The 16432-nt window shown below is 44.2% G+C and overlaps 1 protein-coding gene across 1 annotated transcript in view; it reads right to left on the reverse strand.

Moving 5' to 3' along the window:
* Window positions 1-1364: 1364 nt before the first annotated feature.
* The window catches only part of LOC310703411 (uncharacterized protein), a 74908-nt gene continuing 59840 nt past the window's right edge, over window positions 1365-16432 (reverse strand). The window contains exon 7 of the mRNA XM_083495781.1: window positions 1365-1754. Within this exon, the coding sequence (XP_083351907.1) occupies window positions 1742-1754 (13 nt within the window). The 3' untranslated portion in view covers window positions 1365-1741. The remainder of the gene's footprint in view (window positions 1755-16432) is intronic.

Here is a 16432-nt window from a genome sequence, read left to right on the forward strand (position 1 = left end):
CGGACACGACTAAACAACTAAACAACTAAACAACTAAACAACTAAACAACTAAACAACTAAACAACTAAACAACTAAACAACTAAACAACTAAACAACTAAACAACTAAACAACTAAACAACTAAACAACTAAACAACTAAACAACAACAACATTGGTCACAGAAGAGGACATTCCGTGTGGCCAAGGGCATATCTTGACCTCAAGTCCATTGGTTGCCTACATAATGGTCTTTAGATACGTTAATGGGGAGGGGGGCCCTCCAGATAACCTTGGGCTACTACGACCCCCCATCTCCTTGACCCCTGGCTGGGGCTGATGGGAGTCCAACAGCATCAGTAATGCGCCAGATCCTCCATGCCCCTACTTAGGGGATAGGCTTCCAGCCTCTGCACCCGGGGTGAATATTGAATATTGGTGGGGGTTAAGCCCCACCCCACATAATTGATCACACGACACGGCACACATTTGAATGGCAATGCCCATCAACCGGGGGTGGGGGCGGCGGGGCTGGATCCTTCAAATATTTTACTGGGGGAGGGCAAAGTGATCTCGACCCATAGGAGCTGGTTCTTATGCTCTGGGCACCAGAGCGCACTTTCCGCGCAAACTGCACTGGTCAAAGGGAGGTCACGGCAGTTGGGGCTGGGGCACGGTGGGTCTGATAATGAGTTGTGGAGGGTTACGCCTGAGGAAGTGGGTGCTAGGATTGGAGCCAGGGGGAAATGACTCCTCCCAGTAAGGAAACGAAGGAACGCGAGAGTCGCAGATGCGCGCGCTGTTCATCTCCCTCCGCCGGCCGTCGACACTTTTAAGGCGTCCAGAGGGTACCAGGCTTGCTGTAAACCCGTCCACCCCAGATCTCTGGATCTGGCCCGTTTCCATCTGGACAAGCGTTTCACCATCCTCCTCCCCGACGCCTCTCTTCCTTTCCCAGCTGGCAGTCCTCGCAGCGCGCTCAGAAAACGCTCCTGATCCATCTGAAATGATGCCTACCCAGCCTCGCCCTCACCGTCCCGGGTTTCAACTGACACTTTCCCGGGGAAAGCTGGGGGGGGGGGGACGACGACAAACAACTCCCAACATATTTGCGAAAACGATACTTTTTCCTAAGGGGGGCGGGGCTTGTTTATTTCGCTCCAAAAGAACAACAACTAAAGAAAAACGAAATGGCCAGACAGGAACTGATGTTCACAGCAGCAGCATCTTTAAAGTTAGGGTTTTTAGAGAAATGTTTCATCATTGAAACCTAGGCTACCATTTTTAAATTTTAATTTTCTTCCTCAAAACCCAGGGTACCATTTTTTATTTGAGAGAGAGAGAGAGAAGGACACAGAGTCTTGGGACACCTTAAAGACCAACACATTTATTGTGACATATAAGACATTAAAGCTTATGTCATACCAAATGTCTCTTTAAGATGCCACGGTACTTCTTTTGTGCTGCAGCAGACTAACAATGCTGGTCAGAAATCACTGGTAGCAGGCAGTCTTCACTGGGTGCTTTTATACAGAAGTCAGCTGTGCAAAAGTATTTCTTTTCTCTCCCGATTTCTCTCTCTCTAGGTGAGGGTTAGTGGCTGCTGTTAGATCCCAGGACTCTTCCTTCCAGCTTTCTTTCGTTCTTCCATTTGAAAGAGGAAGCCATCTATCGAATTTTATTTTACAAGAAGAGTGAAACAAAAGGAATTCAGTGCAGGGCTTTGGAGAAAGGCTGCGGCTTTTATTTTACGGCACTCTGCTTTATAGATTCGTCCTGAGATATGAAAAAGAGGAGACACAGAGAAGAAATTTTTTTACTAATGGACAAAAACTGAACAGCCTGTTTGGAATCTAGAGCTCCCCTCCCTGAATCAACGTGAGTCTGCAAAAGATAACTTTTTAATGCTTCTATAAAAATCTGAAACCCATCACTTGCCAGTAACTCATCCATAATGTGAATAGGGTACCTCAGGGGTATTTGAGATCAAAATGACCAAGTTATCGGACTGCTGTGCATAAGCGTGAATATGCATGAGCTGTTTTATATGGCTGCAGCTGTTTCGCCTGCAGATTTGGGTCTCTTTCCTCCAGCCCCCTTTAGTGCATCCTGTACAGCAGTCAAATAATCTGAGGATTTAGATGTCCCTGAACAGTCATTTACATGATGGATTGTAACGACTCAGTGGCTCCTCTGGTCAAATACCAGCTTTTCCAAACAGAAAGGGCTGTAATCAAATGCACAATTAAACTTTTTTTTTAAAATATAAAAAAATCCCATTGAATTCAATGCATGGATCGTTCAAGCACCATCTCTCTGATTTTCAGTGGGGTTTAAAAATGGGCCCAACAGAGCTCAGGAACACGTCCCACTGAGTTCAGTGGGCCTTACTCCCAGGTAAGCAGCTCTAGGATAGTAGCCTAAATATCTTAAACTAAATCCACATACCGTGATCCAGGAAAAGAGAGCCATGTGCAGAAGCCGATATCCACACGTACAGCTGTTGCAAGTATGAATACTATGAGTAATAGTAATGTTGTTGTTGTTGTTTAGTCATTTAGTCGTGTCCGACTCTTCGTGACCCCATGGACCAGAGCACACCAGGCACTCCTGTCTTCCACTGCCTCCCACAGTTTGGTCAAACTCATGCTGGTAGCTTCAAGAACACTATCCAACCATCTTGTCTTCTGTTGTCCCCTTCTCCTTGTGCCCTCCATCTTTCCCAACATCAGGGTCTTTTCCAGGGAGTCTTCTCTTCTCATGAGGTGTCCAAAGTATTGGAGCCTCAGCTTCACGATCTGTCCTTCCAGTGAGCACTCAGGGCTGATTTCCTTCAGAATGGATAGGTTTGATCTTCTTGCAGTCCATGGGACTCTCAAGAGTCTCCTCCAGCACCATAATTCAAAAGCATGAATTCTTCAGCGATCAGCCTTCTTGATGATCCAGCTTTGAATAAATCATTCATCTGTAGGAATCCTGTATTCAAGGCAATTTGGATGCACCAAATGGACTCTCCACTCTGTGTGTGTGCATGCGCGACTAGAGCCACACTTCCCTGTCCATGCCCACTAGTTGCGTATGACAAGAATTGTACTAGGACTTGGTGGTAGTTGGAACTCACTGAGATTGGTAGGGCGGAAGGCAGGGTGATCAACATTAAATGGAAGCATTCAGTGGTAGGCAGAACCAACGCAATGAAGTTTAGCCCCTACCTTCCACCCTGCTGAGTTCTACAAGAGGAACATTAAGACTGAGGAGGAAGCTGCCAGGCAGTGTCACCCTCTTGGGCTGGTTGTATGTAGCCAGACAGGCAGGTGGGGGCTGTCTGAAGGCAGATTGAGGTTGATGGAGCAGTGCCTCCTTTGCCCTGATGGACCATGATATGTCCAACAGTGGACTAGTCTCCCTCAGGAGGTTGTGGACTCTCCTTCATTAGAAGTTTTTAAGCAGAGGTTGGATGGCCATCTGTCATGGATGCTTCAGTTGAGATTCCTTTCATTGCAGGGTTCCCTTCCAATTCTATGAGACATCAGCTACAGCAGTATCTACTGAAACTCTTAGGGTTTATTGCTGAGAAAAGAGGCTAAGTACTTAATTGTCGTTCATTCCTTTCTAATGCCAAGACTAGCTTTTTTTTGTAATGTGAGGAAGAGCCAGTGTGGTGTAGTGGTTAGACTGCTGCACTAGGACCTGGGAGACCAGGGTTCGAATCCCCACTAGGCCATGAAGCTCCCTGGGTGAGCTTGGCTCAGCCGCTCTATCTCAGCCTAAGCTACCTCACCGGTTTGTTGTGGGAATTAAATGAGGGGGAAGAAATCATGGAAACCGCCTTGAGCTCCATGGAGAAAATGTGAGATATAAATGCAATGAAATAAATAAAATGTGTCTGGACAGCCTGTGCGTATGTGGTGGGGCTGCCCTTGATGAATGTCCACCTAGAAGCTTTCAGATAGCAACTACTGCTTCGTTTAGTAATATACATGAGAATGAAAAATACTCTGGAAGAGTGCTCATGTGATTATGTAGTTGGACATCAGAATTGGACATTTGCCCATTATACAAAGCTTTACCAGCTTGATCTCTGCTGGGCAAAGTCTGGCACTGTGACTTATTCCAAGACTTTCAGAGACTTCAGTTTGATCGTTTTGATGTTTTGCATTATTCCATAAAGTTTTCTATGCTGTAATTGTTTCTGGCCATCGTGTTGCTTTCGATATTGCGGAGTCATATTTTGCAACACAGGGGTAAACAAACAAGCTTGATATACGCCTAGCTGGTGCAAAACATCTCCAATGGGGGGCTAGATTACTGGGAGCATGTTTATACCAGTGTTCCAGTTTTTGCACTTGAGACATCCCCATAGTATGTTATGCATAATGCAAGCTGTTTAGGTAAAAAAGAAGAAGCTATGCTACTGGTAATGACAAGACCCACCCCAAGGAACTGTTGGGGAACTTCTCCAATGGGAGAAATTCAGTGAAATGTTTTCCCCAATTTCCCAGAAGTATTGGCTATGCTTGCCATAGGTTGTGGACTCTGATGGTATATACAGTGGTACCTCGGGTTACATACGCTTCAGGTTATATGTCGCATTATATGCTGCATTATATGTTGAAAACTTTTAAGAAAATTAATGTGGGGAAAAATGTCCTGAACTGTGAATTACTATTAAGCCCGGCTACCTGCTCAAGTGAGGGTACAAGTGGTTTGCAAAATATTTGCAGAGAGAATTGGAGTCTTTGCAACCCCCCCCCCCCCAAATCTGATTAGTCTGGCATTTGACACCTGCATATTATGTTTTCAGGACCTGTTCCCGTGGTTGTAATTTGTTTTAATAATTCTTAATATTTAATATTAAATTGTTGCAACCTGCCCTGGGATCTGATGGTGAAGGGCATGTAATAAATTGAATGAAATTACGTTCAATTTAATTTAATTTATTATTATTAAATTAAGGATGGAGAAGTGGGGCTGACATGCCACGTTGCAAATGCACACCTCACCATGATTGAGGACTCATAGCAAAACTGTCTGGCATAACTATCTAGAGTTTGAAGCACTACTTTTTAGCTCATCACAATATTCTCACCTTGAGATCTTGCCCTTCCTAGCAAAACAACAACAACAACAACAACAACAACAACAACAAGAACAAATCAGCAGCCCAGGTTCAGGTGTTCACATACAACACTCATTGCCTTTGCTTGCCCTCATTTGCCCAGGCAAATGATTTTTTGGAATTACCATTTGGGTTTTAAGCTTTTGTCTTATTGCATTTTTAATGACTATTTGTCGGTCTTGAACTGTATTTATATATTGTGTGAGTTAATTTTATTCATGCTTTTATACACTGTCCTGGGACCTTTTGATGAAAGGTAGTTAAGAACTAAATAAGGAAAATTTGATATTGTAAGCAACGACAACAACAACAACAACAACAACAACAACAAATTGTTATTTATATGCTGCTCATAAAGCTGGGTTGCCCCAGGTACTCTGGATGGCTCACAGCAAAAATGGTAAAAGCACAATACGACATTATTATTAATATTAGTTTATACACTGCCCTACACCCGGAGGTCTCAGAGAGGTTCACAGAAAATATATAACTAGAATAAAAACAACTTAATAACATCCCCCCAAAAAAGAGCCACATTTTAAAAGGGTATAGGATGTCAAACAGATCAACTAAAGGCCTGGTTGAAAAGGAACATTTTTGCCTGGCACCTAAAGGTTTGTAATGAAGGTGCCAGGCAAATTTCTCTGGGGAGAGCACCCCACGGACAGGGAGCCACTGTAGAGAAGGCCTGTTCTCGTGTTGCTACCCTCTGGACCTCTCGTGGAGGAGGCACACTAAAAACTTCCTTGAACAGGGCTGCCTTCAGATGTCTTTTAAAAATCACATAGCTGTTTATTTGTTTGACATCTGCTGGGAGGACGTTCCATGGGGTGGACCCAGCTACCAAAAAAGGCCCTTTGTCTGGTTCCCTGTAAGAGGTGAGGCTCTCTCACAATGAGGGAACCACTAGAAGGCCCTTAGAGCTGGATCTTGGGCTGGACAATGGGGGTGGAGACGCTCCTTCAGGTATACAATATCATTATCATCAACAACAAAACATTTAAACCTGGGTTATGGTTGGCCCAGTTTGGGACTCCTTTGCCACTCAGAGTTGCCAGGCGGGAAGAAATCTGACCAGCACAATGTCTCTCATCACTGCTGAGCTGTGATGGAACAGACTGGCCTTACCAAATAGCTTTAAAAGGCATAGGAACCATTAGTGGATAAGACGTTCAAAACTGTAGCCTCTGATCTAGTACCTGTCCCCCACTCCCAATTTAGTGTAGATGTGGTAAACCACTTGTTCACAGTTTCCCCATATAAACACAAGCCAGTGAATCCTTAGCACCTTCACACTGTAGCTTAAGGGATTAGTAAGAGTTCAAAATCGTATTAGAAGTGTGATCTGGCATCAAAACCTGGAGTGCAATTCTACACAGCTGCTTAGGACTAAGTCTCACAGGGCTCAGAGAGGCTTACTTCTGTGTAGACATGTACAGAATTGCACCACAACCCTACTGATTGTTGCAAGGATAAATTCAAGCTCTACAAACACTCAGCCAGGTTAGTCCGATAGCTGTGAAAAACCTAAAAAAGGTAAAAAGGTAAAGGACCCCTGGACTGTTAAGTCCAGTGAAGGGCGACGATGGGGTGCTCATCTCGCCTTCAGACCGAGGGAGCTAGCGTTTGTCCACAGACAGCTTTCCAGGTCATGTGGCCAGTATGACTAAACCGCTTCTGGTGCAATGGGACACCGTGACAGAAGCCAGAGCGCAATGAAACACTGCTTACCTTCCTGCTGAAGTGGTACCTATTTATCTACTTGCACTGGCATGCTTTCAAATTGCTAGGTTGGCAGGAGCTGGGACAGAGCAACAGGAGCTCACTCCATCACGGGGATTTGAACTGCCAACCTTCCAATCGGCAAGCCCAAGACCACAGTGCCACCTGCATCCCTGCAGTGAAAAACATACTGCAGCTGGGATGGAGGTACCAGTGGCTCCCTGGGTGTTGCTGTAGTCCAGCCTCCACAGGTACCAGCCAACCTTACCAATGGTCAGGGATGCTGGCAGCTGTAGTCCAGCAACATCTGCAGGGTCAAAGGCTTCCCATCTCATCTTAGATGAGGGGTGGGATACATGCATCAACTATGTATTTTGGAAAGTGGTTTGCCTGTTTGTTCGCCCGGTGTCCAGAAACCTTGTGAGATATCATCGCCAAACTCATCAGAAAGGTTTCTGCCATGGGGCTGGCGATTTTTGTTGATGTTGGGCCACCAACTGCCTCTGTCAACCAAGATGGTGGACCAAAATATCACTTTGGTGTGACTTTTCCTATTTTGGGGCATAGGTTCAGCCACCTCTCAAAATACCGTTCCAAACTCAGCATGACGGTTCCTAAGATGGGAGTGGCAGCCTTCTTCAATGTTTGGACACCGGTCCCTATTTTGAGTCAAAATGGTGGACCTAAATGTGACTTTGACCATTTTTTGGGGGGGAATAATTTTGTCCACCTCACATGATATTGCCAAACTCAGCACAAGGGTTCCAAAGGTTTTGTGGTGGTGGTCAACATCAATGTTTGGGTGCCGGGTGCCATTCTGAATCAAGATGGTGGACTCAAACATGACTTTGGTATGACTGTGCCCATTTTTTGGCACAGGTTCAGCCATTTCTTGCGATATTGTCCCCAAACTCAGCATGAAGCTTCCAGCGGTGGGGATGGCAGTGTCTGCTGGTGTTTTGACACCAGACACCATTTTGATTCAAGATGGTGGAACAAAACATGACTTTGGCATGATTTTGCCCTTTTTTGGCATAAGTTTGGCCACCTTTTGATATATCGTTGCCAAACACTGCACAAGGTTTCCTGGGGTGTGGGGGGCAGTCTTTGTTGATATGTGAATGCAAGGCACCTTTTTGGATCAAGATGGTGGACTAAAATGAGACTTTGGTCACATGATGTGTCCAAACACACAAATTATACTATCTATTTAAAAATAACAATATACCGGTATATTTGATTTCTAAGCATTACAGGGCAGTGTCAAAAACTCCCTACTAGTAATAAATAAATGAACAATCTTTCTAAGCATTCTGCTTAGGCAATGACTGGCAGCTGGGCATGATGTATCCATATATCCTGTCCATACTTAATGGATATGAATAAAACAAGGTAATAATGTGGGAAAATATGAACAAAGTGTTCCTCCTAGAAGATTTTGTAAAAGCGAGCTAGGGTGGGACTTGCAATTGGGTTCTAGATAAGGGACATGAGCCCAGTCACTCATCTGGAAGTGACAATTGTGAACATATTTTTTCCAGTCTCAACAGAATGATTATTCACATTTTAACCTTCCGGTTCTTATACTTTGATCCTAAACTGGATGTTGTGACTCACCTTCCTTCTCTCACACACGTAGAAGTGTACCCAACTGTCATTTCCTCCTCAACGACTCTGGGGAAAGTTGAAGTCAGAAAGAAAACGTAGCAATGATTGGATGATTCAGTAGAGGTGAGTGCCCTTGAGGAAATGGCTGGAACAACCCAGAGGACACGTAGATCTGCTATAAACAGATCCCCAGATTGGTGCCATTATGTGGAAGTCAAATCCATTTGATTTGATTGTATGCATTTCTAGGTGGAAAGCTTCACTCATTTTTCTCTCATGTCCTGCTCATCAGCTAAAGAAGAGATGGAGAACCAGGAGCCCTCCAGATGTTGCTGGATTCTAATTCCCATCAGCCCCAGTCAGCACAGCCAGTGGTTAGGGATGATGAGAGGACCACAGAAATATGTAGAGGACCACGGATTCCCCGCCTGAGTATTAAAGGCATAAGAGCAGTCTGCAGGCTATCTTCCACTCAGGCCACTTACAAGGCAGCAGGAGAACAATGTCTTGTGCTTTAAATCAAAATTCCAAGGGCAACATCCAACCTTAGTCTTTGAAATCATAGTTGGATATCACCCTATGTAGATGCATCTTGTCTGATGTAGCAGAATAGTCAGATATTTGTTATGGTGAATGATTGCACAGACCCAATACCCACTCACCCCCCCCCCCCGCTTCATTTAGCAAAGGCTATGTTGCAATACATATATGAAATCTTATGAAATCTTTACATAATGATACACATTATATTCGTAAATTCACATTTTCACATTTCATTATGTACCAACGTTTATCCATTTCTTATTTCTTGCCCTGTGTCTTCCCTCCACCCCTGCGTGACTTCCTTGTTATTATTTTGTAACTTTATTATTGAGGTTGTATTCTTGTATCTTAATAATGAAACATTCAATCTTATATATCTGCTTAGCTTAGCTTAACTTTGTGAGATCAGTCTATACATATCAATAAATTCTTGTTGGAGCATCTTTTGGTCATGTATTCTTCTACACATTTACATTCCTGTTTGAGATTTTGATTAGATTACATTCTAATTGTTGCCGTCATTTTTGCTAATTCAATCATTTCAAAAAATTTATGTTGCCAATCTTTCAATGTTGGTACTTCTTCTGATTTCCAATTTTTTGCAATCAATAACCTTGCGGCGGCTGTTGAATCTAAAAAGATTCTCTTCATGTCTTTGGTGATGTCATTTGTTATAATTCCTAAAAGGAATGTTTCCGGCTTCTGCAAAGGCTAGCATTTCAGTACAACCTGTGACTGCATATTTCGCAAAGTACTTGAACTCCAAAAGATATCTATAGCTTCTTCTCCTTCCCATTTGTCATATAAGCCTTGAGTCAATGTCCTAACCCTCAGACTGACAGGTCCCAAGGATTCCAGCAATGGAAGCCAGCTACAATGCAGTATGTAAGGTTAAGGAGGTTTCACTTCCGGGTCAAGAGCTCAAAGTGATACACGTCAAATGAACGACAATTATTGGGTTCACTTACTAAACACACCTTAGACTTCCTGTTTTTGTAAGACACTAAAGATAGACTGCTTTTGAAGTTGTAAAAATAAATGCACATTGACACAGTCACAGATATAATGCTAAGACTCCAGCTGAAACCTGGAAAAGCATAGAGGAAGTCATCTCTTAATATAGTCCCTTATACTTGGAGTAGTGCATATAAAGGTCATCCAACAGAGGTTGCCTCTGCCTCCTGACCTTTGGCGATCAGAAATACCAAATGTGATGCAATGCCCAAGTCTTATGGGGGAAGTTAAGCAACTGGCAGAACATTTAATCTCCAGGCAAGAATTACCCGCTCTTCGCAGTTCAAGGTCAGACTCTCGAGGTTACTTTAAGATACCCGTCGTGTACAGACTTGTACTTGAATAAGAGTTTTCTTGAAGGATGGAGAATGTTAAAAAAAGAGAAGTGCCACAACAGCAAGAATCTTGAAGAAAATGCGCCACCTGCTGGTTACAAAACCAGACTTGTTTCAATTACGCTACACTCGAAGTAGAGGAATTTCATTTTAATGACTTGAACCATTCAGTTAGCAGTTCAAACTGAGAACAGATATATATATATATCAGATCATTACCCCATTAATTCCAGCCCATGGAGGAAAGACTTGTCTTGCTAACTAGCTTTGCCCGGGTCTTCCATTGCCTATTTGTTTTGCAAAAAGGGAAGACACAGCAAGGGAAGACACAGCGCAAAGCGAGTTAAGCTCAAGTAACATTCTTTGTGTCCAGTTATAATTGATATATATTTCAACCACAGCCTGTATTTTCCCCTTAGTTTTTAAGGGCGATCAAATCAAATCAAATAACATTTCTGGTTAATTTTTGCTTGTGCTGTAGGTTTATTTCTGAAAAAGTATGCAAAGCACATATACCCTTTCTAACTCTTGGGCCTGCCAATCAGAAGGTCGGCGGTTTGAATCTGTGTGACGGGGTGAGTTCCCATTGCTCTGTCGCAGCTTCTGCCAATCTGGAAATTCGAAAACATGCCAGTGCAAGTAGATAAACAGATACGACTGTGGCGGGAAGGTAAACGGTGTTTCTGTGCACTCTGGTTTCCATCATGGTGTTCCGTTGTGCCAGATGTAGTTTAGTCATGCTGGCCCCATGACCTGGAAAACTGACTGTGGACAAACACTGGCTCCCTCATCCTGAAAGTGAGATGAGCACCACAACCCCATAGTCACCTTTGACTGGACTTAGCCATCTAGGGGTCCTTTACCTTTACCTTTTACCTTTGTAATTCAATTGAGATGTGTACATTAGTGAAAAACATATAATGCATTCTTATTGAGAAGAAATGGCTTATAAAAATGTGTACATCAGGCAAAGTGGCACATAAAATATGTATCTTAGGATAAATTGACATTAAAAAGTTGACACATTTTCATGAGGACTTAAATGAAAATTGCAAAGTGATGCAGAAAAGTGGAGAACTAAAGAGTGGAAAAGCAAGAAACCAAGAGAAATGGATATTGACAGATTTGTCCATCTCTAGTGCACAACTTGGATAGACATGATTTGATCTGACTCCAGACCTTATGTCGAAAGACTGAAATTTATAGACTGAAGCTTATGGTACACACTGGTGTCCCTATATCTTCCAACCAGTGTTGCAGTTTTGACTCTTTCTGAAGGCCAATTTCTAACAACTATTTTGCCAGGGCTGTATCGATCACACCACAATTCATGTAGGTTGCATCCAGAGACAACCTGTTCATTGACCATGCAACCTGATTTGTTAGCACAAAGTTTTCAGGGTGATTAGAGGACGTTGGTTGTTTATTGAACATTCGTTCTTCTTTGTTGCATGCAGACTATATGCAACATCACACAAAGCAATCATCAATCACATCACACTTTCCAGTGCATTTTCCAGCCACTTTTCTTATTGTAATACTTTTTTGGGGGAGTGGGGAAGCTGGTTTGTTGTGTACCAAATCCACTTAAGTTGCACAAGCTGGGTTTGCCGCTCAGCAACTCAATCCCACCTGCAAAATAGTGGTATTCTGGTAGCAACCTTACCACTGAATTATCACATCTGCCAAAGACTGCAGCAGAAAAAAATAATTATTAATAGAACTACAGGCTGCGTTAATAATTGTCAAACTGTCCATGAATCACAATGGTCTCATAAAGCCATGGTATGTGTCTTGGAGCAATTCCATGTGACCAGATTATTTGGCCCTGCTCATCTAGTGACAACAGTATGCTCATGAGACAAAGGAAAGATTGACAGTTCAGAATGTTTCTGAACTTCCTGAATGTCATGTGTTTGCAAGAGATACCTATCAGGAGCTAGAAATAGTTATCTAGCTCACTGTGAATATGAACACACAGGCCATCATTTATTTTTAGATGTTTTGTAGGGTGCAGTGCTTCTATGCTGAAAATTGTATTGCACTGAGAAGAAAGGTGTCAATTCATCTTTTTAACTTGACACACACACACAAAGGCTCTGGCTGGACAATTTGAAATGTCACTGAAAATTTCCATTGGGCAAGTTCCTATCCCTGAGTCTAAACTGCCTTACAATGTTGTAGTGAGGATGAAACCCATGTCTGTTGTATTGGAGATACCTAGGCGAAAGACATCTTGAGGCAGGCATTGGATACGCATCACTTGGGAAGACAGGCAAACTAATATCAGTGTACTGGAAGAAGCAAAGATCACCAGTGTCAAAGCAATGATTCTTCAACATCAACTTCTTGGACTTGTCATGTTGTGCGGGTGCCTGATGATCGTCTACCAAAGCAACTACTCTATTCCCAACTCAAGAATGGAAAGCGTAATGCTGGTGGTCAACAAAAGAGGTTTAAAGACTCTCTCAATGTAAATCTAAAAAAAAGTAGGTTTAAAGACTCAATGTAAATCTAAAAAAAAGTAGTACAGTGGTACCTCGGGTTAAGTACTTAATTCGTTCTGGAGGTCCGTTCTTAACCTGAAACTGTTCTTAACCTGAAGCACCACTTTAGCTAATGGGGCCTCCTGCAGCTGCCGTGCCGCCGGAGCATGATTTCTGTTCTCATCCTGAAGCAAAGTTCTTAACCCGAGGTACTATTTCTGGGTTAGCAGAGTCTGTAACCTGAAAGGTATGTAACCTGAAGCATATGTAATCCGAGGTACCACTGTATAAGCACCGACAACTGAGAAACACTGGCCTGTGAACGCTCCAATTGGAGAACAGCCTTTACCAAAGGTGACATGGAGTTTGATGAAGCTCGAACTCAGGAACATGTGAAGAGGAAGACACGTTTGGCAAACCCTTATCATGATCAACTCCTGCCCCGAAACCTATGTCCCCAATGTGGAAGGACGTGTGGATCCAGAATTGGCCTTCACAGTCACTTACGGACACTGTTAAAACTGTGTTTATGGAAGACAATCTTACTCGGCTATGAGTGATCACCAAAGAAGAAGAAAGAAAAAGGTGTATGTGAAGTAGTGGGAGCCTGCAACAAAATGCTGCAGTTATATACTTATATACTTAGCTTTACAAGGGCATCCTGCTACTTCACACACCCACACCTTCGTCTTTCTTCTTCTTTGGTGATCAGGTCTTACACTGGTGTAAGATTCTTTTGCTCTTGGTTCAGCCATCTGAGCCCTGACTAAGCTGGGGATGAGGTGCTAAACTGGCACATTTCATTTATGAATTTATTTATTAAACTTGTATAACACCCTATACTTGCAGATCTCAGGGCAGTTCACAACATAAAATCACAACATATATATCTCCAGCTTTGCCTGGCTGTAGGGCATAGGTCAGCATAGCCCGGCTATGCCTACCTCACAGGGTTGTGGTGGGGATTAAATGATGATTGAGTCCCTATAAATGCCATAACAAATAAACAAGGAAATGAGCAACTTGAGTCAGAGATCCGCTGGCTCCTGACTTGCTCATCCCAGCAGTTATTGGGTTTGCAATGTTCCCTTTGATTGACTTTATTGAGCTGCCCACACTCAAAAATGCCTGTTATGTACTGAGTTGAATAGGATCCAAAAGGCAGCAGTCTGATTGGTCCTAGAACAATAGGATCCAAAATGCAGCAGTCTGATTGGTCCTAGAACAATAGGATCCAAAATGCAGCAGTCCGATTGGTCCTAGAACAATGCAGCAGTATGATTGGTCTGCAGGAGCCACCCAATCCAGCTCCAGGTGGAAGTGAACCCACAACCTGATTGGCCTACAGGAGAATTCCGGAATTAGCCAATCACGTGCAGCCCATTGTGTAAATAATGTATATAAAGCAGATACTTTGGGGGGGGACTTTCATTCCTCCTCACCACTATGAGCTGAATAAAGAACATGAAATCCACTCTCGACTCCGAGTATATTTCAATGCCCTTGAGGGACAAAGGAGGAGCAGCTTCCTATCACTGCCCCTAATTCACCTTCCCAGCCAGCAGAGATTCAGCTGGAAGGATGGCCCCGTATCACAAATTCCAGTCCAGCCGCTGGGGAAAACTGGATTCAAACGCTGCTGGCAGCCTCAGCTTGGAGCTTTTCGGAAGTGCTGCATCCAAAGGCTCGAGTTCTGAAAAGTTCCGAGCATTCCAGAACACGGCCTCTCTCTCTCCCCCCCTGCAACATTTGGAACTGCGACGACGGGTTCATTGCGGTTGGACGCCACTGGTGACGCGTGGAAGCGCATAGAATTCTGTTCATGAGCTGGCAACCGCAGAGTTCGCACACGGCCTCGCGCCTCTGGCACTCATTTAGTCATGCAGGTAAACATGCAAAGGGGAGGAATTAAATTCCACCCGGGGAACACAATCCTTAGAACAGCACTGTGCGGCTCGCGAAACAATGCAGTCACTGGAGACCTCTCCAGCGTGCGCAGCTTTATTTATTCAAGCAATTTTTAGTACCGACCGAGCCTTCCCAAAACAGCTTGTCACAGCACATCACGGAGGGGGCCTGCTTGGTGGGATGCGAGCCCCAGCTGCTGCGAGTCCTTAATTCTACCCCCCCATCCACTCCACCTTGCCCTTGCGTTCCTTTGCCAGGCCGTGCCTGGCTTGTGTTTGCCTTGGAAAGGCAATCAAACAGAGGGACCGGCGAAGACGGCGCTGATAATTCCTCAGCCTCGCTTTTGCTGAAATGGAGACGGAGACCACAAGAATCTCTTCGCCGGGGCTTCTGGACAGGTCACATTTCCATCTGGGATCGCGAAGCATCTTTCAGAGCTTCTCTAATGTCCGTGCCGAGTAGGAGAGCCAAAGCGCTAACCACAAAGCCACTTGCACCTGGGTCCTGCTGGGAAGCACGAGAAGGTCCAGCTATTTTGAACAGAGGCTTTATTTTGAATAGGTTTTCCTTCCCCGTTTCCAAAGGCCGGCGATTAGAAAATATTTGCTTGCTGTTCCATACGGCTGACTCCCTTTTCCATCTGAGGCCCAATCTTCATCCTGTGAGTGCGATCCCATCGATACAGAACATTTGAAAGTCCCAGGTCACATATTTTAAAGCACATGGCTTCTTCTAAAGCAGGCATCCCCAAACTCGGCCCTCCAGATGTGAGAGCCAGTGTGGTGTAGTGGTTAAGAGCGGTAGATTCGTAATCTGGTGAACCGGGTTCGCTTCCCTGCTCCTCTACAAGCAGCTGCTAGGTGACCTTGGGCTAGTCACACTTCTCTGAAGTCTCTCAGCCTCACTCACCGCACAGAGTGTTTGTTGTGGGGGAGGAAGGGAAAGGAGATTGTTAGCCGCTTTGAGACTCCTTCGGGTAGTGATAAAGTGGGGTATCAAATCCAAACTCTTCTTCATATCTTGGGACTACAACTCCCATCATCCCTAGCTAACAGGACCAGCAGTCAGGGATGATGGGAACTATAGTCCCCAAACATCTGGAGGGCCAAGTTTGGGGGTGCCCGGTCTAAAGAATGCTGGGAGCTGTAGTTTGCCCATCCCAGAGCTGCAATTTCCTGCTCTCTTAAGAAACTACACTTTCCAGGATTCTTTCATTTGTGCCAAGGGGACCTACATATTTGAAATGTATTGGATCGTTGTGACCACTGTGATTTGGCAGCATTGTTGGTGGGGGAAATAGGGACATTCCAGGATCAAAAACTGGGATGGCTTTCGTAATTCTGGGACCGTCCTTGGAAAATCGGGACACTTGGGGGGGGTGGCCACTGGTTGGTCCCTGTGCTGGACTAGATGGGCCATGGGCCTGATCCAGTCGACACTTCTTATGTTCTTATTTCAATGGGATCAGGTAAATCATATACTTAACCACGTACTTTACATTGCAAGGCCACTCCTAACGAAGTGTGTATCGTAGGGGTGGGGAATATCTTTTGGCCTGTGGGTCCCATTGCTCCTGGCAAACCTTCTGGGTGGTGGGTGTGTCACATGCCAAAAGTAGGCAGTGCAGGAAATGATTGATTTGATTTGATTGATTCTATTTCTATGCCAGCAATCACAAACCTAGACAACATCTTAAAAAGCAGAGACATCACCTTGCCA

Source organism: Podarcis liolepis, assembly GCF_965112155.1.
Source record: "Podarcis liolepis genome assembly, chromosome: 3".
NCBI classification, from domain to species: Eukaryota; Metazoa; Chordata; class Lepidosauria; order Squamata; family Lacertidae; genus Podarcis; species Podarcis liolepis.